The following is a 24452-nucleotide window of genomic DNA, read 5'->3' as shown; positions in this document are numbered from 1 at the left end:
CAGCTGTGTTGTTGCTTAATATGACTAGCAGCTAAGAAAGAGGCTCACCTACAAAAACTAATGGCTAGCGATGCCCAGTACAAATATGTACAATGATCCAAGCAATGGGGAGGATTTAGAATGGGTGAGTGGTTGGAGGGCAAGATCTGAAAACACCCACTGATTTGCTTATGGAAAGAGAAAGCAGCAGCACGCACCTCTTGGACTGACTTGTTAATTTACGCTAATAAACGTAGTATTAAATTCAGTTATTAAATATTATTATTTTTATCAACACAACAAGAAGAAGGTGGCCAAAAAGGGATTGGCTTTGTCTGTGCCTAGCTAGAAGGATGGGACATGACAACCAAACACAGACAGCAGATTTGGCATCAAGTGCAGATGGGGAATAAGCCTACCTGCACTTCATAACACATGATTTGTATGATGTATAGATTTGCATGATTCAATGTGTATTTTGCTGATGGAAGCAACTCCGCGTTTGGTTTGGGAGTGGCAGTTGTTGAGCCTTGCATGCACTTTTGCTGGCTTTGTTATATCATGCTCGTGTTGTTGAGTCAATTTCAATTCTATATCTGTCCTGTGCTTGGATCCATTGCCAATCAATCTGCAGCCAGGGAGGCTGAGCTGTCGAGGAGTTCTGATTTTTGAGGTAAGTGGGGTGGGTCGATCAGAGATAATTTTCAAATAAAATTAAAAAGGAACAATTATTTTTCATGTTATAAACCCAACTTAAATCAAACCATTTCGTATTAAAATCTCTTGAATGCTGCATTCAGACCTACCCTCTGTGATTCATGTCATTTACAAGGATACTCTTTATAATTTGGCTAAATATTAATTTGTAAATAATTGTTATATAGATATTTCTTTTCCAAAAATAATTATCATTTAAGAATCTCAAACCGACATGAAAAAAGGGCAAAAAACATGGTGGAGGATTGATGGGAGAGATGGCCACGTAAACTGGTTTTGCTTCACTAAACTGCAACAAAGCCCAATCCACATCTCATCTGAACTTTCCAATCCAATCCAATCCAATCCTCCTCCAAACCAAACACGGGCAATCCATGAATGAAACTACAATTCTATACACAAAATATGGCCAATCGTTTGGGACTTTCTCAGCGGAACCTGCCGGCTTTGGCGGGTCTCTACGTTCAATCTTCTTCTCCTCCTTCAACTTCTTCTCCATTTTCTTCTTCTAATTGCCGGAGAATCCCACTGAAGAAGAAGGCTTCTCGCCGCCGGGTGGCGTTGGGCATTGGAGCGGCGTTTTGGGCTCAGTTTATGAATATGGCTGGTATCAGTGGTGGCAACTGCAAATCTTTCATTGCTTCTGCCAGGCAAAAGGGCGCGGTTGAAGAGGCAAGTCTCCCAATCTTTTCTTGTGCCCACTGTAATCAATTAGGGAGAGTTTTGTGAATTTGATTAACAGTGGCCATCTCGTTTGTTTCATCATGCTGCCAATTCTCACAGGCGAAGTTCAATTTAAGTTGAATTGCCGCAGGCAGAATGGGGCTGATGAACCCTAATCCAGAAAACCTTCTCCTGACTTTTATATAGTGTTGTTTGTTATTGAAACTTCTTGGTTTCTTGAGAAGGAAACAGAATAGGAGAAACTTTAGTACCTTGATGCCCATCATCAGTTCATTTAGCAAGTTTTGATCCCTCTTTTTCTCTATGGCGTGAACAATTAGGTTGCAGTTTATTCAATCCCAAGAGTTAGGAGGCTATAATGGCCTCCATGCAACTAGGGTTCAAACCTCCCAAGGGGCAAAAGCCCATATACAGAATCTTGTTTATATTTATATTTTCACCAATAATTCTATCAGTGGATTCATTGCTATGGTCTATGCCTGTAAGCTTATTTATATTCTCACCTATTTGAAGGTATTGAAGAATGTTGAATGGCCAGAGCAATTTCCATTCAAAGAAGAGGATTTCCAACGTTTTGATGAGTACAAACTCCTAGCTCACCTCTTTCTTGCATTTGTATTACATGCTAACTTTTGTGCTTGCTACAAAAAACTAGCAAACCTTCCGCTGATAATACCAGTACGGTTTCTATGCGTGTAATCACTTTCCTAAAGACTTAATTCGGCTCACCACCAACTACAAAATTGGCATGGCACTGGGTTATCCCCAAAAACAGTCCTAGCCCGAAAAGTTTGCATCACCAGTATACACAATGCAGAGTTTCATCACTTGAATAGAATTCATCTGAACGATTTTAACTAGAGCAATATCAATCCTCACTCGATGAATCAGAAACGTGTGATCTTTCAGAGTTGAGATTAGAACTTGTTTATGATTTTTTCAGGTCCCAAGATACATTGTTCTATGAATCTCCTCGCTTTGTTACACACATAGATGATCCGGCCATTTCTGCTCTTACAAAGTACTATTCCGAGGTTTTTCCTCCTAGTAATACTCCAGGGGTTGCTATTCTTGATATGTGCAGTAGTTGGGTAAGACATTTGTTATGTTTACATTAATCCAATCCAATCCAATCCAATCTTGATAATTTTGATGTTGTTGTAACCTTATACTTTATACTTTATCTAGGTCAGTCATTTCCCTGCAGGATATAAGCAAGATCGGGTAGTGGGAATGGGCATGAACGAGGAAGAGCTCAAGAGAAATCCAGTGAGATCATGTTTTATTTATCAGAACTTTGAAAACGGCAACTGAAAGCAGGAAACTGCAATGGAATCAAACAGGGTCATTGCAATTCTTAAAATTGCATTCTACAAGTTAATGGTGATTTATCTGGTTATTTGTAGGTTCTGACAGAATACATTGTTCAAGACTTGAATGTAAACCCTAAACTTCCTTTTCAAGATGATTCCTTCGATGTTATCACGAATGTGGTACGTGAAAAATAAAAGAGAGAAAGATAGAAAGAAAAATGATTGTTTGCAGATAAGAAATGCTTGACATTTGAGTTCTTTGCATCTTGTAGGTTAGTGTTGACTACTTGACAAAGCCTATGGATGTTTTCAAGGAGATGTGCCGGGTCCTCAAGCCTGGAGGCCAGTCTATAATTAGGTGATTACTCAATATTTACAACTAAGTTAAGAAGAATGAACGAATGTTAAGGGCAAATGTTTTGCCAAAGTTTATAGCTGACCCTGCATAGTAGTAGGAAAAAGACTTGATATGTCGTCGTTTGTGAATCAGCTTCTCAAATCGATGCTTCTGGACAAAGGCAATCTCAATATGGACATCGACTGGCGATGCTGACCATGCTTTGATAATTGGATCATACTTCCATTATGCTGGAGGGTTTGAACCTCCTCAGGTAATAAACAACTCATGTATGTGCGCGCGCGCTGAATCAAATTTTATTACACAAAGAAAAGGCCAAGCAACAAGTTCATCAGCTGAAAAAGCAGAAAGTTCTATATTGTAGTCATTGGTACTATTAAGTAAATTTCTTCCTGTTATCTAGTTCTTGTCTTGTTGTCTAGTTTCATGAGATCTGTGTCCATACAGAGCTTTCCACTGCTGTATCTGTTTATTTATGTTATGTGCTGTTGGTTCCTATGCTGCTAGAACTAGGTTCCATTACTAATTCATTCTGCAATGCATGGTTGACTGTCAGAGTAATGTCTTGTACTATAGGGTCTCTTTTGAGCAATCCCCATTTTATAAGTTTTCCTATAATCAATGACGATGAGGCATTTTCGTCTTCCCTTTCCAAGGCAATATAAAATTCCCACACTATTCCTGTCACCAGTTCATGGAAAAGCTTTACCCAGTTATTACCAGTCTTGGTGGTGATAGTAAGATTGTTGGTTTTTTTTTTTTTTTTTTGTGATTGAAAGTTCACAGATTTAAGTTGTTTAAATAACTTCCTTACAAAATAAGAGATGACCCTCGTCACAAAATGAGGCTACATACAGAGTTGACTCTCGTCACATGCATTGAGATACCCTTTTTTTCTTTTTACATATATGTTAATGGATGAGCAAACCTTAGATTTGTATCAATATGGTATGATCTTGCCGTGCCGGCTCTGCATTATGCAGGCTCAAATTGTGCTTATACTTGCCAGTTTGAAGGGATCAAGCCTATTCAGATTGAAAAACATTTCAATTCAGGTGTACAGAAATGGAGAACAAAACTTCAACAAATCTATGGCGTCTTATTCTACCTCTTCTCTTCCCTTGGTTTTCTTTCACCAACTAGCACCGTTTCTGATGAGTAAACTAGTGAGAGACTAGTTTCAAGTATTTGCTTAGATGCTAACTTGCATCTTCTTATGCAGGCTGTGGATATATCTCCTAATCCCGGACGCTCGGATCCGATGTACATCGTGCATTCCCGGAAACTAGCTACAGCCTGAAGCTAGAGCTACGCCTAACACTTTTTGACAGGTGCCCATTTTTAACATTTTTGAGATGTATCGATCAAACTTTCCCATTGCTGTATTAAAGAGACAGCCTGTCCCTTAGAGATGTTGAAATGTATTAAAAGATGTTTTATCTGTGCCTGCATAGATGAATCTTCAGAATTTGTGTAAAATGGGGTGTATCGATGGACCTCTAGAATTAGAATGTTATGGATCAAAAACTTCGACTTCTCCATTGTAGTAACTGCCAACTGGTAAGTTGCTGTAATAAAGAGACAATTGTCGCTTTAGAGGGATAGATCTTGAAATGAATTAAAATATTTTGTGGGGTCCACATTGATGAACCTATATAATAATCTTTTTTTTTTTTTTTTTTTTTACATCCATGAAAAGCTAAAATTAGCTGATGCCAAAATTATATGAGAAAGATGCGGACGCCCTCCAACAAAAGTCACAATACCCACCGAAAGAGAATCTCTTTAGAATACTTGTTCTCAAGTTGATTGCTAGAATTCTGTGTCATCTTAATTTATGTACGAGGAAAGAATATGAACTCTTAAAAGGTTAATATATATACACAAAGAGCGAGAAAGACACTTGCACTGCACCTACATAGAGCCACAAGTAAGAGAACGCGATTTAGTGACTGCACTAGCTATTCCTAACATTCAAAAATTGTACCAAATTCACTCTTATGTTTCACATATTTACACGAATTTCTTGTAACAAAAGAGACGCAGTGTAATTTTCAAAATATGAGATGTGCATTGCATGCTATTATTTTGTGGATGATAAATACAATTTACTCTAGAAGAAAGAGACCAGGACAACTAGTTTGGGAACAGGATCAAACCCAACCCTGCTTGTAGCGGCGGAAGAGGTCCTCTGTTTGGGCATTCTTGAAGGCACTGCAGGCAATGAGATAAACCCAGATAAGAACCACAACGGCTATGATCAATACCACGTTGGCTTTCCTCCATTCCTTCCTCAGGTTCCCAAGTAGACCTGCTTTGCAAGAGTCACAGTTGTAGCACAGTTGGGATGGGTCGTTATTCCAGATTGTGCAATCCGGATCCGCAATTGGGTTAGCCGGGTTTGCCCACGTTGTCGGGCTCACGTACTGATACCCGCATATAGTTGGGGGTTTGCAACATCCCGACTGCAACCACAAATAAAGGTCAGTACATCTAACGCTCCTCCTGAAGTCTTAGTGAAACGGATGACCCCAGGAAGGATTTTATATTTAAGTGGTTGAAATGGGACAAATGATACAAAATTTGACCTCTTGCAAGGTGCTTAGTTGTACCAAATTATAAACTTAAGTTTGGTGGGGGTGGGGGGGACAAGACCTCGTGGTGGGTGCGCACCCCACTGTCACTTTGTTCTGCTTCTTCAGAGTGGGTTGGTCCCCCCTTCCGAAGATTGGACATTGGGCATGATGCTACTATCCACAGAATTCTAGAGTAAACTTGCTTATATCGAGAATGATTTTTTTTATTATTATTTTAAAAGTTTGATGAAAAATTGTCAATAATAATTTTACAATTTTTAGTTAATTCCACGTATATTTACAGTGTTTTATTCATTTAAGACAGATATAAACATAAAAATTTATAAATGAAACGAAAATTTTGACTTGCACAAGTTAATCAGCGTTAGCATGGTATTTAGTGATTATTATGCATATAAAGTTGAGCTCAATATCAACTCTTGCAACACAACTCGTAATTAAAAACGCAAACCTAAGTCTTGATAAAATTAATTTTGAGATGAGAATTGAATTTGAATAGATAAACTTTCTTAATTTAAATTTAACGAGTACGAGAATTCCATATTTGTTACTTTCCATATTCCATACGAGAATTCCATATTTGTTAAGGGCACCCATCCCATTTCTAAAGAAAGAATTCATGCTTTACAGAATTAATCCGTGCCAAAAATAAAAAAAAAATTCAGACAAACAAACAGGGCGCAGAGGAGAGAAGAGAGAGTTGCCTGAACAGGGGATATGTGGGCCGCATAGAACTGGTCGGCAGAGTGATATTCCTGATTGAGCTTAGGGCAGAAATCGGATTCCGCAAGGCACGCTCTGATCTTGCCCCAATTCTCCGAATTGGTGACGTGGTTCCTCAGCCAGGACGAGAATCCGCCGAGTCGGTAGTCGGAGAAGGCGCGGCCGGGGGCGGGGTAGGCGCCGTTGGGGCGGGTGACGACGAAGGCGAGGACGAGGACGACGAGGAGGGCGACGATGAGGAGGGCCATGGCGAAGAGGTAGAGGGCGAGGAGGGACTGCTTGTTCCAGTAGGCGCCGACGAAGCCGGCCAGGGACACCAGGAGGATGGCGAGGCCGATGAAGACGATTGGCCACCGGAGCCAGTGGACGCACTCGTTGTCCGGCTTGGAGGCCAGCCAGATCCCGGAGGCGATGATGGGGATGGAGCACAGGAAGGCTATGAAGTTCAGCACCGACGTGATTCTGTTGCTCACTCCCATGGCGTGGCGACGTTCTAGAGAGAGAGAGGTGGATGAGAATGTGACTGTGACGGGTGACGGTTGTGGGTGAGGAAGGGGATGGATGGGGCTATGGCTTTTTGTTTGTTGAAGTTTCAGTGGGAACTGAACTGTGCTCAGTCGATCGAGTCCTGGCTGATTGATAAATGATTGATGAAGATCCGTGAACGACCCCAACTCCTGCACCCACTGTCCCCCAATAATAATAATAATAATAATAAATTAAAATTATTTTGCATTTCCACTTCCACCCCATTTTAATGTCAAATTATAAATCAAAATTCAACTGGAATATTTAATAAAAAGTAATTATCAAATATGCTTATGCAATCAAATTCATCTTATCTTATTTTTACTTACTTATTAAACTTTTTATTAATTACATAGTTATGACGTTCTTAACATTTCAGAGTCACTAAGTGATTTTGTATGTTTATTGTGTTTTAACTGTTATGTTAAAAAAAAAAAAAAGTGTTGTTTATTTTTATTGATCAGTAGTTGTTGTGAGTTTGTAACGTGAATGATTGATGGTGTTGGGAAAAAGGGGCTGTCAAGTAATTTAAGAATCTTAAAAGAAGAAGATGCACTAGTTTCAAACTTTATGGGCACCAATGTAATTAATCTTAAAAGTTCTGGGAGATTAGAGCGCCAACAACGCAACACGCTCCTATCCTACATGACATGATACATTCACTTTTACCGGCAAATGCCAAACGAAAAATGTTATTGGTATTCACGCGCGCGGTGACAGCTTGCCACAGGACGGTGACAGACAGTCTATTGCTAGAGGCGGCCATGGTCATTGAGTGAGGAGAGAGGAAGAATAAGGAATGGTGTTTTATAATTTTATAATTTGAATAGGGGTAATTTTGTTATTTTAATAGGCCAGAGTGTAATTGAAGGAGTACTACTGATCCTTGGCAAATATTTAGATTCAATGCAAATACATGGTATTATTATCATCATTTAATAACAGATTAAATTACTATGTATTCACATGTTAAATTATCTAACATTAGTAAATTTAAATTTTTATTAACGTAATATATATTATCATTATTATATTTAATATTTTATCTTGAATTACCAGTCCCTTCAGTTTAAAAAGTTTCTCGGGAAAATTGGCTCTCACTCACTCACTCTCCCGCATTTTCTCGGATTCCCCGGAAACCGAAATCTCGGATGACCCTTCCCTTCTTCTTTCTGTAGCCGCCGCAGCGAGCGAGGGTGATAGAAGATGGAGCCATGGGTGCCTCTGTTCGACATTTTCCTGAACTCACCATGTCCCGAAACTGAGGCCTCTCGATGGTTACAGCAATCTTTCAACGCCTCATCAACCCCCACGATTACCTCTAACTCTTTCCTTTTGCTGCTCTCCAAACCCATCGACGCCGTTATCGTCCACGATTCTGCTTCTCCTTCGCCCTCCTCGCCTCCTCAAACCAAGAGGTAAAAGCAGTGCTGTTTAAGAACTCCTTATTCTGTTTTCCTTCTTCGTTCTAAATGGGACACTCTGTCAACTTGCTCTTCACACTCATGTTTCGAAATTTCGAATTCAGCCCATATTTCAGAGATAGAACTTGCCTGAGAGTTCCGAATTTTGGATAAATCCATGCTTCAGAACCACGACTTCATGTTAACAAGTGTTCGGACTTGAGACTTCTCAGTGTTTAGAATAAAATCGTGTTTCATCAACCTTGTAGTTGTTTTGCTTGGGTGTGAGACTGGGTTCTGCATTGATTGGGTAAACCAAATAGATTTAAATGCATATAACTTGGACATTGTGTTTGATTGGTTAACTTGTGGTCTAGCAGGATTATGTGGATGCAGACGCTACCCAATGCAGTCCAGTCTCGAATTCTGTCTTTCCTTTCTTTGGAGCACCGGAGATTTTGCACGCCAGACTTGACTAAACTTGCCCGGAATATATTGAGCGAGGCTGGGGGTGTTGATTTTTGGGTGAAGAAAGCTGCACGCCAGTTGCTTGATAAGGTGTCCCACTCAAATTATGAATGGGTTTCTTGTTTAAATTTAGATTCTGAAGAAGATGGAGTGGAAAACGAGTTTGAGTCATTACCAGATTGGCTTAAGGATGAGGCCATTGCCAGCGAATTGCTTCTTCCCTGGCTTCCCATTAGGCGAGATGAATTGCATTCAGAAGTGGCACGCGCTTCTGATGGATATCAAGAGGATTCACTGATCGAAGTTGAAGAGCATGAACGAGAAAATGTTCATGAAGCTATGGGGGACCTGAATACCATTAAGGACCCTATAGATCATGGGATTGAAGAAATGGCTGTTTGTTTGAGAGACCGGGTATTAGCTTTGGAGTTTACTTCTCAAGTTGTGGGCTTGGCAAAAGAGATTCGCCAACTTTGCCTTGAAAAAGGAAGAGATTCTTTGTCACTCTTGGGTTTAATTGAACCTTGGAAAGCAGATGATGAGATTGGTTCAATTCTGCTTTCTAATCTTTCAGATGGAAGAGGGGAAGAACTTGGTTGGCTGGGTCATATTCTCTGCTCCATTGTTCTTCCCAAGTTGTTAATACTTGAAGAGCCAGCTTCGCGTGTTCTTGTGACTACAACAATCGAGTACTGCAAGGTTCACCAAACGGCTGCTGTTTATGCCCTCTTGTTTCCACTGATCCTCCGAAAGGGAGGTGTTAACAAAGCTATTTGTGATGTAATCACGAGGATTATTAAAGAATGCTTGCACCCAGCTCATGTTTCCTCCTTCTGCCAGAAGCTGCTGTGTGGAGAAGAGTATGGCAAAAATTTTATCTGCCTGCCCTGTCACCAGTCACTTATATCACATGAGTTGGTATGGACGGATTCATTGTTTAACTTGTTTCAGAACATGTTGAATCATAATGTTCACTTGACTCAAGATTCAATAGATCATCTTGTCATCCAGCTTCAACAATCAGCTGATAGGTTTTCTAGATCTCTGAAGTTTGGGAACTTTCTATTGTGTTTTGTGAACAGATGTGCTCCTTTGCTGAAGTCTCATAAGCTTTTATTGACTGAAGCAGTTGGGCGTACTGATACTCTTGTGACTAAATCTATATTATCAAAACTGGCTGCCTTGTGATGATCTAGAAATGTATTTTGAATTCTTTACTGAATTTCAATTTCACAAACATGCAAGGGGAAAAACAATCAATTGTCAAAGCAAATTTCATTTTTCCGTAGATAGGACCATATGTCGGGCCATGTATTTAGCGAGGGAGTTCCCAACTAAGTTAACAACCAACGATTTTGGACATAGCTGCAAGTCTCATATATCCCTCCCCTTTCAAATATGCATATAGAAATTAGTCAAAAAAGTTACGGTAGTGTAAAACAACTAAGTTTGAAATGGGAAACACTTGCAGATGATTAAACTCTGCAACTAAGTTACGGTAGGAACCTTTCTTAAATTAAACTCTTGATATCCCTTGATAAATGGTTTCTGTTTGGTGCAAATGATTTGCACTACTTAAGATCAGCTCGTCTCTCGATTTCCCTTGTTGCAAATGGTTGCTGTTTGATGCAAACAGTTAGCACCCCTTTAAGTCAGCTCAAAAAGTCCAATAGTCCACCATTCATTATGTAATGATTCAGTTATCGTCAAGCACTTTTGTTGTGTTCGAGGAATCTCTGGATAATCTGACTTTTTCTCTACGAAAGATCTTTACTTCAAATTCTTTATTAAGGTTTGAAAAAAATTAGTTTTTCCATATATTTTAAATGAAAGGTATGAGAAAATGAGATGAAGCAGTGATTGCGCGATTTTTTTTTTTTTTTTAATTTTTGTGGAGTTATGAAATGTCAACTTGCCGGTCTATCCTGGGATTCTGTGCTAAAAGAACCAGAAAATTAGCATGTTACTGTATGGATTGGATGGCCATACAATAACATTATTTGTCACACCACTTGTTGCCTATTGTTCATACTTATTGTTCTGTATCATTGCATTGTTGTGAGTTGTTTTGTATCAAGAAGTTCTATTTACTTCTTTTGAGTTAATGCCTTTCTCTTGGAAAACATTCATAGAAAGGCTTGTAAGATGTTTGACTCAACAAACTATTGATTTTGCAATTCAAATGGTTTCCAAGCAATATAGTATAAATCTGAGGAAGCGATGTCTACTAGCTTCTTCTGGAAATCAAGAACTGAAAGCTAAGCACAGTACTGATAGAAATTTAATAAGCAAACAAGTAGCTGGACATAGTTGATCTTTCCGACTCGAAGGCTCTACTGCCCATTTGACATTTTGTTCATGGATTCGAATCTGTGCCCTTTGTCTCCAAACTTAGTTGTGGCATAAAAGTTGAGATAATCTTGAAAACTGTAGTTAGTAGGATACAACATTTTGGGAGCTGGAGAAATGACAGCATCTCCTGCAGGATTGTAGAAGGTGGCGATAGAGATTCTGCTTCCCTTTTTTTCTGCCATTACTCGGTGGAGAATACTCTTATACCTTCCATTAGTCAACACTTCCACTTGATCGCCGATGTTGATAAAGATGTTGTTGTTCCTGGAAGGTGGAATTTTAACCCACTGTCCGTCTTTGAAGAATTCAAGACCAGGGACTTCATCATCTTGGAGCAAGAGAATGATTCCACCAGCATCAGTATGCTCACGAAGTCCTCGAACAAGCTCAGGATGAGGACATTCAGGGTATTTTGCCACTTTGGTTCCTACAGAAGGTCCTTTACTTCCTGAGAATGCTTCCTTTAGGTAATCCTTCTCCAAACCAAGATTCTCGCATATTAGTTCTGATAGCTTCTCTGCTAGCTTGATCAATTTACAAATATATTCATCCATGGTTTTGCTGCATATGATTGTCAGGATACATATATTACAATTTTGGATCAGATTGTTTATTCCATATAATTGGTATCGACAGTAAGTACTTTTCATGCTTTCTGAATTTTACATGCTAATTTTGTCCTGGCTCGTAGTGTCTGATGCTATAAATTGGACAGGTAAAATTTGATAACAACTTACTGGAAGTCATCTGAGAAGTCAGTAAACTCATCGATGTTTGACTTCGGACGGTGCCAAATGAAATAGGCACTTTCCCAGTCTGCATTAGATGTAATGCTCATGTTCTCCAAGCTCCTGGCAATCTCTGATTGGTAGAAGCGTGTCTTCAGTTTCTCCTCATAGTGGTTATTCACCAAGAGCTTAACTTTCTCCATCAGCTCTTTGTCAATTCCATGGTTCTCAATCTGCAAATTTGAACCATATCAACATTTGATCAAAGCATAGATAAAGTCTCAATAGAGATCATATAACTGAATTCTCTTTACCTGAAAGAAACCCCATTTCTCACAAGCCTCATGGAGAAGTGCCATGGTGGCACTTCTCTTCTCACCACCAAGCTTACTGAAGTCTATCACAGGAATTTCCATCTCCGTCTCTCCTCTTTGGAATGGAGAAGCATTGCAAGTCATTTGGTTTATATAGGCAAAGACAGGGTAGACACTTTTTTAATTATTTTATTTTTGTTACTATAACTGGAAACAGTTAATCTAGAGAGATGGTAGTTGCAGGTTAACTATAACTTCAAGTATTAGAGAATTGTTTGGTGCCTCGGAAAAATCAGTGCAGATAAATGGGTCCAAATTCAATTCACACCTCCATGTGAGTTAGCCTTTTTTTTAATTACTTGACAGATCTAACTCAGCCTCTCCTGAAAAATTTTGTTCCCTTGATCTATTTTTAGGGAAGAATATCTACTGATGCCTGCTTCCATATAATTCTCATCACGTGCTCGCTCTCTCTCTCTCTCTCTCTCTCTCATGCCTATACATATACTGTATAATATGCGTCCACTGTGCTCTCTCTCTCTCTCTCTCTCATGCCTGTACATATACTGTATAATATGCGTCCACTGTGCTTAGTTTATTATGCATTCTTTTGTTGGAAACTTTACTGTAATTGGTTGTTCCTTGATTTTTAATTCATTGGTTTAAATGAAACTGGGGGCGGTTTGCCTTTGAATGAATTGTCTCAGGGTCAGAAACCACATTAGATTTCCAGTGGGTGCTTTTGGCTGTAAGTTGTTGAAATATCATTGATAGATTTTTACATTTAAAATCCACATCTCAGTCATTATATATGGGTTGATGGATCCGTTAGAAGCTCTTATCTATTGAATGGATAATGACATTCTTACAGATTTAATAGATTAGAATCATCTGCTAAGCTACTACTTGCTGTGGCTCAAATAAGACACTATTGGTGCGACACATCAAAGTAAGGTCATTTTAATGTCTAGAGCTGGTAGCACGCACCGAGGTAACATCATAGGCAATGGCTATTGATAAGATTTTCCGAGGATTGCACAATGAGGGCTTACAAAAAAAGTTCAGACTAATAAAACTGTGGAGGCAAATAAAATATTTTATATTACCCTTCTACAAAATAGACATTCCATTCTAGAATGTTTAAAAACACGTAGTTTACCAATGCCAAGTACATGCAATGTATATGGATGATACCCATGCAAGTCCACTATTGACCAGGGTCCATATATACAAAGATATACTCACTAATAAGGTAGGTTCTATAAAATTATTTTGGACTCATTTTATATGTTCTTTTTTCTTGGCATTGTATATTCTATAACTTTAATCATTGAAAAGTCTCTTGATAGTTAAGATGTGAACCAAGTATTATAAAATTTTTATTATCCTAACCAAATGTGTCATTAATTCTCTCTAAGTCAGTATTCAGCACAGGTCAATTTTTTATTTTTTTTTCTGATAAGTATCAATCGTCACATCATCAATTCAGGTCACTTATTATTCATTGGCTAATACATCGGTACTTATATATATATATATATATACATATATTCAGATTTCAGGGTGATGGAAGAGTTGTTTTGACTGGGAAACCTTGAAGACTAGTATTCTTGGTTATCTGCTGGCGCCTATGGATTAAAGCTCCAATTCTAGGTGGGGACAATACTGTCTTTGCAAAATGTTGTTCCTGCTTATTATTAAAGTGTCATTGCTTCCGTAATTGTAGTTGGTGATTGGTTCTTGCTTTCTTTAGGTAAACACAAAAGATGGTCTTTCTTGAAAATGCACTCACTTGGTTGGATATTTTATGTTTTCTCTCTTACCCCCTTCATGGGTTACTTTGCAGGTTGGATATTTTATGTTTGGAATTGCAGCTACCCAGAAGTATCTTCAGGTTAGACATATTCGTTTATCATCTAAAAATATGAAGAAAAAAATAATGAAGATGTTACTTCTAGAATTGAAAATTGAGATTATTAAAAAATGCATTTATTGTTTTATTTGTTAGTAAATTTCCGTTAGAAATTAAAAGAAAAAAATTCTAAGATAACTACTAGACTAGTTTTCATAACAAGTAATGTTGGGTAGTAAATAAATTAATATATGTAAAATATGTATGTAACATAAATGAGGATATTATAATGAAAGTATGAGTATATAAGAAAAAATAAAATTATAAATGAGATAATTTGTAATACGATTAGAGTGGTTTTTATAAAAGATAAAATGCGTACAACCATTTAAATGTTTGGTCATACAAGAAGAAATTAGTAGAAACTCTTATGAGAGATTTGATGGAATGAAATGTGTTTTTGACAAAAAGAAGTAGAGAAAGATAAAATTTTTAAAAAAAATTAATTGAAAATGACCTTATAAAAGAAATGGGTTGGTACTTCCATATTTCTTAAATCAAAAAGTAATCTTGATGAGATAAGAAAGAATATTTTGTTACCCATGCGAACAAAAGTAAATGTTTATGGCAATGACAATCACAAAGTGATTAAGCTACTAAATCATACCATGAAACTTTGGAGAAAGGGTGATTGAGCCAAACTTCTTCAGAAAAATCCAACTTCTAAAAATTAATTGGATGGAAAGGTTTAGGGAAACAAAATGCTTGTTATATGTTCAAAGAGGGTTTTAGAAAATAAGAGTTTAGATTAGTTCAATACATATTATAGAGGACATTATCACATAAAAAAAAAAAACTTGTATTATCAGTTGTGAATGAGATATTAAAGGGTTTTTTTTTCATTAAATTGAATTACCCCAAAGATCCAAACTTATGCCTTTAAACATATCTAATAAGAAATGGGTTGGGTATATAACATTTGTAGGTGTAGATGCATTGACTTGATAGGTTAGAAAAAAAATAAATAAATACTAGACTTAAGTCATGGAGATATCTTAGAATTTAGTAATTTACTCGACAACCAAATGTTTGGAACAACCTTTAGTAATAATAGAAGTGTGATTGGTCTTATAGGCAAAATCACTTCAAGAAAATTAAATCAATCTAGATATTAATAATTAATTGTTTAAAAAGATAAAAAAAATATTATTATGTTCCTTTTAAAGTTAACACGAAATAGTTAAAAGTAAAGTTGTATCTTTAGTTTTTATATAATTATAAAATCTTCTCAAAATAAAAAAATAAAAACAAATTACCGGACAGTTATATGATTGATTCTATATAACACTACGAATATTGAATAGTGAAACATTAATGTAGGCTAAAATATGAGCATAATTCATACCGAGATGTTATAATGCAGGAAGGAAAGCCGATTGGAATTAAATAAATTTGTAATTAAAATGGAAGAGAAATTTGATAAAAAAAACAAAATTATTAGACAAAATAAGGGATATAATGATGGGAAGTTAGTAGGGATGAGCAATATTTTGATTAAATTAAAATAATTAAACTAAACCGATAAAATTGCATCATACAATTCGGTTCGATCAGTTTAATTCGACTCAGTTTCCGAACTGCTCTCTTTCTTTGGGATTTGGTGCCTGTGCGGTTAATTTCAGAGGATTTTGTTACCCTGGGTTTTGCATTTTAAGGAATTTGAAAATTTTAGGCTTCAGTTGAATTGATGTCTCTGGACATCGCAAATGCGACTGAGTTGCTATAGATAGAGTTTAACTACTACTTTATCCGAAATTCGGCAATGTTCTTTTTATTTATGGACTGTGAGAAAAAGGCCGAATCTACCATGGGCTAGAGGCCGAATCATTGCGGCCCGACTAAAATCATGGCAATTGATAAAGCAGACGAGTGAAGGAATTTTTCATATTGTTGGCAACCGCGTAGTTCATGCATGCATCATACGATTCATTCCGTGTCATGGCGTCACTCGGACAGAGAGCTTGACCTGTTGCTGCACTTTTTTTCTTCTTTTTTTTTTTTTCTTTTGTCCCTCTTATGTTTCCAAATTTTGCATCACATTTCTTGTGACCAAGTATATAATTGTCTGCAAACTTTTGGAGTTTTTTTTTTTTTTTTGATGAACTTCACCCGAATAATCTTAGGGAGAGCGGCATTCTTCTTTGATTCGCCCTTATGATAAATTCGTATGTGGTCATAGTTTATACATACTCAAAGTGAATTTTTGAAAAATGACTACATTTTCTATAGATTCTATCTTTAAGTCATGCGGGTGGGACTCTCAGAAGGGCGACAGGGCGTACCGTGATTCTATCTCCACGTGGGTGACTTGTTTTCCAATCTTATTCCTGCTTTCCAACTAATGTTGCATTCTAGCAAGAATTCTACCTTTTAAGATGTCACAAGGATTCGAACTTCCGATGCACTTGTTATTTTCCTTGAACTTTTGGAGTTATTTCTTGTTTGGGTTTTTAATTAATAACTTGAAATTTATGTAACTAACCACACCTAATGAGATTAAGACTTAATATGTTATTGGCTAATCAAATTTTTGCCTGTATAGATCCTGTTTGTTATTTGGTGTTCAAAAAAAAAGTTGTGCATACCAACTTCTTCTTCTTTTCATAATAAATTCTTTTTTATTAAGATGCAAAAATTGACTTAATTAAAATAATTTAAGGTTAATTTTTTTGTTTTGAGGTTAAATTAAAAATTTTGCTATTAATTTTTTTTTCAAAAGATTAGGTATATACACAAAAATGCCTTGTTGAAATTGTAGTGTTGTGTTTTTATACATAAAATATTGTATAAAATAATAAGATTAAAAATATTTTTTGATGAGAGTTTTTGATTCTATCATCATCAGATTTGTGTGACAGTCAGTATTTTTTTTTTCTCTTCTCGATTCTAGGGTAGTCCCAACAATCTTCTAGTTTGTCGATTCTAGGGTAGTCCCAACAATCTTCTAGTTTGTGCTTATTTGGACTGATTCTTGTTAAAATAAGGAGAGCATGGTATAATCGCCCAATAAATTTCTTAATATTTAAATCAATTACTATACTCATAAATGATATAGTAATGATACAATAATTACATAATAAATGTTGTACTTAGCTTCGAAGGGATTGTACATTTATATAAACGAGTTGAATGATTAATATAGATTAGAATGATGTTACGAATGGTCGGATTTGATTCTCCAAGTGAATTAGGCTTAGACTTGGGCCTAGGCCTTTCTTTATACTCTTTACTCCTATAGTCTTTTGATGAGTTTACCAATAGGCCTATTCTTTTTATCTGAATCTCATTCGATAGTCTTTTAATGAGTTTACGAGTAGGTCTATTCTTTTTACATGAATCTCGTTGGGCTTTCAAATTAAATATGAGTTGTTTTGGGTTTAAGATTTTGCCCCATGAACTAGAGATCTTATTATCATTTTGTGTAAATATATTTTTTTTCATGTTGTATTTAACATGAAATATTTTATAAAAAAAACATATTTTTCCAAACAATATTGAAAATATACTCTTTTGATGCATATTTTGTATGTACAAATGCAAAACTTATCATTTGTATGTAAACTTCATTTTCATTAAAATCTTTCAAAATGCAAACCTTCATACAACATTTTACATGAAAAATTATTTTCACTTGTACCATCTTTTTATATCATTAGATTTTGCTATTAGACCATTAAGTTTTCACCAAAATATCAAGTTAATTGTTTTGAAAAATAATTTAAAAATTAAATAAATTGTAGTAGGCCAGGGAAGTTGGAGCCCCGTGTGGTTTAAGAAAATATTTTTATTTTTAACACTAATTTTATAAATAAAAATATTTTAACATTTTATATTTTAGAAAATCCCAGGAATCATCTTTAAGGAATTTAGAAAATATCAAAAATAATAATTTTCTAACTCATAATATAAAGTTTTTAATAGAAAAATTAATTATTTAATTAAAATTGAAATTGAAAAATAAAAAATATTTTCTATATTCTTAACCTCCCTTCTCGTCCCTCTTTCCTTTCGGTGGTTGTAAAGACTTGAAAATAAATAAAAGATAATAATAATAATAAATAAATAAGTAAATAAATATTAAACAAAAGGGGAAAAAAATAAGAAGTAGTTGATTTGGCGTCCAACTCCGACCCGACTCGACTCGACTCAATTGGGTCGGGTAAAACAGGGTGGGAGACCCTTCACCTAAATTTACAAAAATTTAATTGCTTAGTAGGGATGACAATTGCAATCGAAATCGTGGGGAATCGAACCGAAATAGAATCGGTCAACGCGATTAAAAATCATTTGACTAGGTAATGGTTTGGTTTAGAAAAAAATTGAACATTGTTTTAATAGATATAGTTTGATTATAGTTTTCACTAAATTCAAATCAAAACCCTAACCGAATATGTGGGTAACCCAAGCAAATCGATCCGAATATAAATATATATAATATATATTTATTTATTTAATATATTATATATGCACATAATATATATATTGACTAATGTATTTTTTTACAAGTATGTTAACTAATGCATTACAAATATATAAAATATTTAACATTTATAAAGTAATTAACAAAAAAAATAAAATCTAATTTTAAATTATTTTATTTTTATCAATTAAATAATTATATTTAAGAAGTTTAAAATTAATTTGTAACTTTATGCAAGAAGATGATAACTTTATTAGAGTTTGTCTTTCTTTGTTGTGGAGTTATTAAAAATTTTTATGAATGTTATTTGTAAGAGTTTGTTTTTATTTGTTGATATGGATCAAACTAAAAAAATTATGGTTAAAATCGAAATCGAATGGTTTGGTTATAGTTTTTAATTTTTAAAATCAATGGATAATGATTTGATTTTAGTTTTAGTAATTTAGATTTAATTTGATTATAATTTTGATAAAAATCGAAATCAAATGGAATGATTGCAATTCAATTGTTGAGGGAAGTCCAATGATAGTTGAATCCGACCGTCGTTCTATATATAGTGTACGGTTTGGTTTTAATCTTTTTAAATTGAAATTAAATCTCAAATCATGGGTTTTTGCATTTCAAAATAATTTTCTTTGTTTGGATATATTTTTTAAATATTTAGACTCCACTTAGTTTTAGAAAGTATTTTTTATTTTTATTTTAATGTCATAATTAAAAATATCTTAATATTTTATGCTTAAAAAAAGTTATATCATTTTGTTTTTAAAAAGTTTAGAAAACATAAAAAAAAATATTTTTAATTATTAGATAGAGTTAAAAAATTAGAATTAAAAAATAGAAAACATTTTTCTACAATTGAATAGGTGCTTAAATCTTGATCTAAACTTATGTTGGATTTGAGTTTTAAAAAATAAAGCATTTTAAATAACATTCTTGAAGACATACTAAAGATATTTATACAATTCAAAATTTAAAAATAAAAATAACAATAATATTAAAAATAATTTTAGTACATATATTACCAAGGTATGATCAATTAAGATATGGACACAAATTTTATGTATATATATATATATTATAATACAGTATATTAAATTATTAATTGTGCATATATGTATATTAATGCAGTATATAAATTACGAAGGTTATGAAATTATATGAATTTATATAGATTATAAAATTCACCAGATTGGTCTTGTGCAGTTATTGTTTATTATTTTTCTAAAAATATTATTGTAATAAAAACACATTTTTATCTAATAAAAGGTTTCTTATGAAAGAAATCAAAATTTAAAATGTTAAAATTAAATTATACAAGATGTCAATAAAAAGGATCGTGTCGACGAAATTAATCAATTTTGTTGAATGGGACACAAATTTACCCTACATGTCGCTTGCTTGGTGGACCTAAAATGCCCTAAAAATTGAGGTCATGCTAAAATTATCCTTATAAGTAAAAAATAATTCTTTAATAATATATTAATATATAATAAGAGATATATTAATTTTCCTTATAAATAAAATGGTTCTTTAATAATACACAAATAGATAATAGGAAATATATTAATTAATTCTATCTATCTTTCTTATAATTCAAAGATATGATTTTCTTTAATAAGATTAAAATGGTGAGACATAAGAGAATTATTCATCACGTGAAATTTGGAAATATAAAAAATTATATAATTGTGATTTTCAATATGAAACCATATACAAAGGAGTGGAAATCACAATAAGTAATTTTTTTTCTTTAATATTTCAAACCTTAATGTGAAAAAGGCCGATCGACGCCCTATATATTTGTAAAGGAGCCAAAATAGCAAATTTTATCCAATAAATTCATCAAATAGAGGTTTTCAAATTCAAGTATCACCATGTATGAGAAAAAAAAGTTGAAGTTGAAGAGATTGATGGCCACATATTTCTTGTCAAAGAGCTTATGGGCATTCAATCCGAGATATTCAAGCTCGTGGTGGAAGATGGTTGCACATCCAACATAATTTCACTACCAAAAGTTAATTCATATCTATAGTGATCTACTACTAGAAGCAACACACAAATTTAAAGGCGGAGTAAGCTGATCTCAAAGCTTTCAATGTGCAATTTGTAGACTAAGATTAGGCAACGTTATATGACTTTCTAATGGCCATGTATTATCTCAATATCTTGCCATTGTTAGATAAATATGATCAAGGGAAAGTCACCGAAAAACTTTGAATTGTTAGTCGATTACCATAATTTAGTAAATGAGTTGATTGTCTTGTCATTAAAATTTTATAACACGCATCGTTGATTAGATAAAATTCACTTAGGACGAGACTAACCTAATAAGGGCATGGCGGAATTAAGCATATCCTTCCTACACACAAATTCCTCTTAAAATCTTAATTTAACCATTTTTAAGTAAAAAGAAAAAAATTATCAAAATAAAAAGACAATAAATAACTAATATATAATATTTTTATATCTTCTAATGTTTTCGACTTTCTTATATAAAATTAATTTTCCAAAGAATACATAGAATACCTTTCTTCTTTATATATTTTGCTTACAAAATGTAAAACTAGTATTTGTATGTATTTTTTTATTTTTCTCAAAATGGTTTTACGGTATGGGCCGTTGTAGTATAAAATGGCCCAAGAAAAATGGGCTTGTAATAATATTGGTGGACCGGGCCGGAAACAATTCTATGTTTATAAGCCCAACTGAAAACAATTCTCTTTTAACATTGTAAAACCCTTTCCTTTCTTCCCCAATTTTCTCTCTCTTGTCGTTCTCTCTCCCACAATGCTATGCTCTCTCTCGCTTCATTGCAAAACCCTCCAATCTTAGTTGCTGATTAGCCTTAGCTTTTTCTTCCTTTCTTTCTACATCCAAAGCACTGTCCTTGTTTCAGTTATTATAGATGAACCAGTGGATCACCCATGCCATGCATGGATGAATGGATATCGTAAAGAAAAAAAAAAAAAAATTTGTTAAAGTAAAAATTATATAATTTATAGTTACAATAAATGAAAATCACAATAAAGAAGTAAAAAATAAATAAAATAACTGTGTTACAATCATGAAAATACAACAAAAAGATTATAAATTTTGAAAAATTTTCTTATATGCATTCAATGGTAGACAAACAATTAAAAGCACATAATTCTATCCCGAAACCATGTAAAAATAAACCTAAATTAATATGTAATACAATAAGCAATGGGTAAAAAATAAAAAAATTACACAATAACAGGAAAAAAAAAACAATAACTAACCTTTTTATTTTAAAATATGCATTCAAGGGTAGACTTTTTTTTTTGTGTGGATTTTTACGTGTATTTGTCTCATATGTGCATACCACACGAACCCTCAAGGCCTAATTTTTCTTAGTTGCATTCACATCACTCACTTGACAGAATAGTGGTGCTATGTTACACCAGAAGACCAAAATGGGTAAAAGAATACGGTTAAAATTTACTAAATAAAAGTAAAGAATAAGAGAAAATTTGAGAAGAATAATCGAGAAAGGAGAAGAGAAGAAATTGAAGGGTTGAACGGGAATGGAGAGAAAGAAGAGAGAGAGATATTTATTTTTTTTATTAATTTCTCTTCATTCAAATTCTCCTATTTCTCTCAATTTATCAAATCACATGCCACCATTAAGTTTCTCTTTTTTCCCATGCTTTGCCACACAATTTGAATCTTACTCACTTAACATAATTTTCAAAACACAAATTTAATTTGCATTTAATTTCTCAAAGTCTAATATATAACACATCTTCAGTGTAGACTAATGGGAAAAAGGAGAATTAAATAAATGATAATAATCAATTAAGTTAAAAAATAAAATTATGACATTTAAAATTATAAAAAATAAATTTAAATTAATTAAATTGTATGTAAAATAAAGATAATTTAAATAATCAATTAATTATATAAAATAATAATAATCAAATTTTCAAAATTGATTATCCATACATGACTTTACATATTTCTCCTAACAATTAATTATCACATTTACGACATGTCAAATTTTTAAGGAAGTAAAAAAAAAATTAAAAATAAAATTATAACATTTAAGTTATATATAAAATTATAATATTTAAAATTATAAGAAAAATAATTTAAATTAATTAAACTATATATAAAATAAAGATAATTTAAATAATCAATTAATTATATAAATGATAATAATCAAATTTTCAAAATTGATTATCCATGATTTTACATATTTCTCCTCGCAATCAATTACCACATTTAAGACATGTCAAATTTTTAAGAAAGTAACAAAAAAAAAAGTTAAAAAAATAAAATTATAATATTTAAATTATATATAAAATTATAACATTTAAAAATTTAAAAAATAAATTTAAATTAATTAAACTATATATAAAATAAGAATAATTTAAATAATCAATTAATTATATAAATGATAATAATCAAATTTTCAAAATTAATTATTCATACATGACTTTATATATTTCTTCTGCCAATCAATTATCATATTTAAGACAGATCAAATTTTTAAGAAAGTAACAAAAAAATAAAGTTAAAAAATAAAATGATAACATTTAAGTTATATATAAAATTATAACATTTAAAATTATAATTTAATTTAATTTAAATTAATTAAACTATATAAAATAAAGATAATTTAAATAATTAATTAATTATATAAATAATAATAATCAATTTTTCAAAATTAATTAAACATACATAACTTTACATATTTCTTCTCGCAATCAATTATCACATTTAAGACATGTCACATTTTTAAGAAAGCAACAAACAAAAATAAAGTTAAAAAATAAAATTATAACATTTAAGTTATATATAAAATTATAATATTTAAAATTATAAAAAAAATAAATTTAAAATAATTAAACTATATATAAAATAAAGACAATTTAAATAATTAATTAATTATATAAATAATAATAATCAAAATTTTAAAATTGATTATCCATACATGACTTTACATATTTATCCTAGCAATCAATTATCACATTTAAGATATATCACATTTTTTAAAAAGCAACAAAAAAAATAAAGTTAAAAAATAAAATTATAACATTTAAGTTATATATAAAATTATAACATTTAAAATTATAAAAAATAAATTTAAAATAATTAAACTATATATAAAATAAAGACAATTTAAATAATTAATTAATTATATAAATAATAATAATCAAAATTTTAAAATTGATTATCCATACATGACTTTAAATATTTATCCTAGCAATCAATTATCACATTTAAGACATGTCACATTTTTTAAAAAGTAACAAAAAAAATAAAGTTAAAAAATAAAATTATAACATTTAAAATTATAAAAAAATAAATTTAAATTAATTAAACTATATATAAATAAAAATAAAATAAAAAATTTACTTGACAGTCGGTATTCAACAGTATTAACTAATATCTCAAGATTTCTCCCGATTTAAAAAAGTCTCATTTTTTTGTAATTTATTTCAATTAAAATTTTATGCTAATATTTAAAAATTAATAATATGGATAAATTAATAATATTTATCTTGACTCTTCGTATACCAGCATGATTACACATTCTCCAAACACCATTTAGTTATGAAAAAACTATTTACATGTTCCAAGAACTATATCTCCAAGACTTAATTAATGACCTATAAAAATTCTATTTCAGGTAAGCAAAAAAAATTAAAAAAATATAATAAAATATCAAAATAGTAACCGGAAATGGGCGGGAAAAATTTTGACGACTGTTTTGTTATAATATATATATAGATTATAACATTTAAAATTATAATTTAATTTAATTTAAATTAATTAAACTATATAAAATAAAGATAATTTAAATAATTAATTAATTATATAAATAATAATAATCAATTTTTCAAAATTAATTAAACATACATAACTTTACATATTTCTTCTCGCAATCAATTATTACATTTAAGATATGTCACATTTTTAAGAAAGCAAC

General features: G+C 32.5%; 4 protein-coding genes across 4 annotated transcripts; 2 read left to right on the top strand and 2 right to left on the bottom strand.

The window, feature by feature from the left end:
• Positions 1–933: 933 nt before the first annotated feature.
• On the top strand, positions 934–4492 carry LOC127794879 (uncharacterized). The gene is made up of 8 exons (XM_052326152.1): positions 934–1368; positions 1894–1961; positions 2324–2471; positions 2569–2649; positions 2787–2873; positions 2966–3051; positions 3184–3304; positions 4274–4492. The coding sequence occupies exons 1-8, from the start codon at positions 1075–1077 to the stop codon at positions 4349–4351; spliced, it is 963 nt and encodes a 320-aa protein (XP_052182112.1). The 5' UTR covers positions 934–1074; the 3' UTR covers positions 4352–4492.
• A 439-nt stretch (positions 4493–4931) lies between these two features.
• LOC127794880 (tetraspanin-2) lies at positions 4932–7016 on the bottom strand. Its single transcript, XM_052326153.1, has 2 exons — positions 6353–7016; positions 4932–5516 (listed from the first exon to the last, which is right to left on the bottom strand). The coding sequence occupies exons 1-2, from the start codon at positions 6848–6850 to the stop codon at positions 5205–5207; spliced, it is 810 nt and encodes a 269-aa protein (XP_052182113.1). The 5' UTR covers positions 6851–7016; the 3' UTR covers positions 4932–5204.
• Positions 7017–7960: 944 nt separating this feature from the next.
• LOC127794072 (uncharacterized) lies at positions 7961–9961 on the top strand. The gene is made up of 2 exons (XM_052324958.1): positions 7961–8317; positions 8683–9961. Exons 1-2 carry the CDS (start codon positions 8106–8108, stop codon positions 9956–9958), a joined length of 1488 nt encoding a protein of 495 aa, XP_052180918.1. The 5' UTR covers positions 7961–8105; the 3' UTR covers positions 9959–9961.
• Positions 9962–11086: 1125 nt separating this feature from the next.
• LOC127794125 (1-aminocyclopropane-1-carboxylate oxidase 1) lies at positions 11087–12325 on the bottom strand. The gene is made up of 3 exons (XM_052325031.1): positions 12165–12325; positions 11860–12083; positions 11087–11683 (listed from the first exon to the last, which is right to left on the bottom strand). Exons 1-3 carry the CDS (start codon positions 12306–12308, stop codon positions 11104–11106), a joined length of 948 nt encoding a protein of 315 aa, XP_052180991.1. The 5' UTR covers positions 12309–12325; the 3' UTR covers positions 11087–11103.
• Between the last annotated feature and the right edge of the window lie 12127 nt (positions 12326–24452).

The sequence above is a fragment of the Diospyros lotus genome, chromosome 2 (assembly GCF_014633365.1).
Source record: "Diospyros lotus cultivar Yz01 chromosome 2, ASM1463336v1, whole genome shotgun sequence".
Taxonomy (NCBI): Eukaryota; Viridiplantae; Streptophyta; class Magnoliopsida; order Ericales; family Ebenaceae; genus Diospyros; species Diospyros lotus.
Note: the sequence above shows the minus strand (reverse complement) of the source record. Positions and strands in the feature narration are given on the sequence as shown.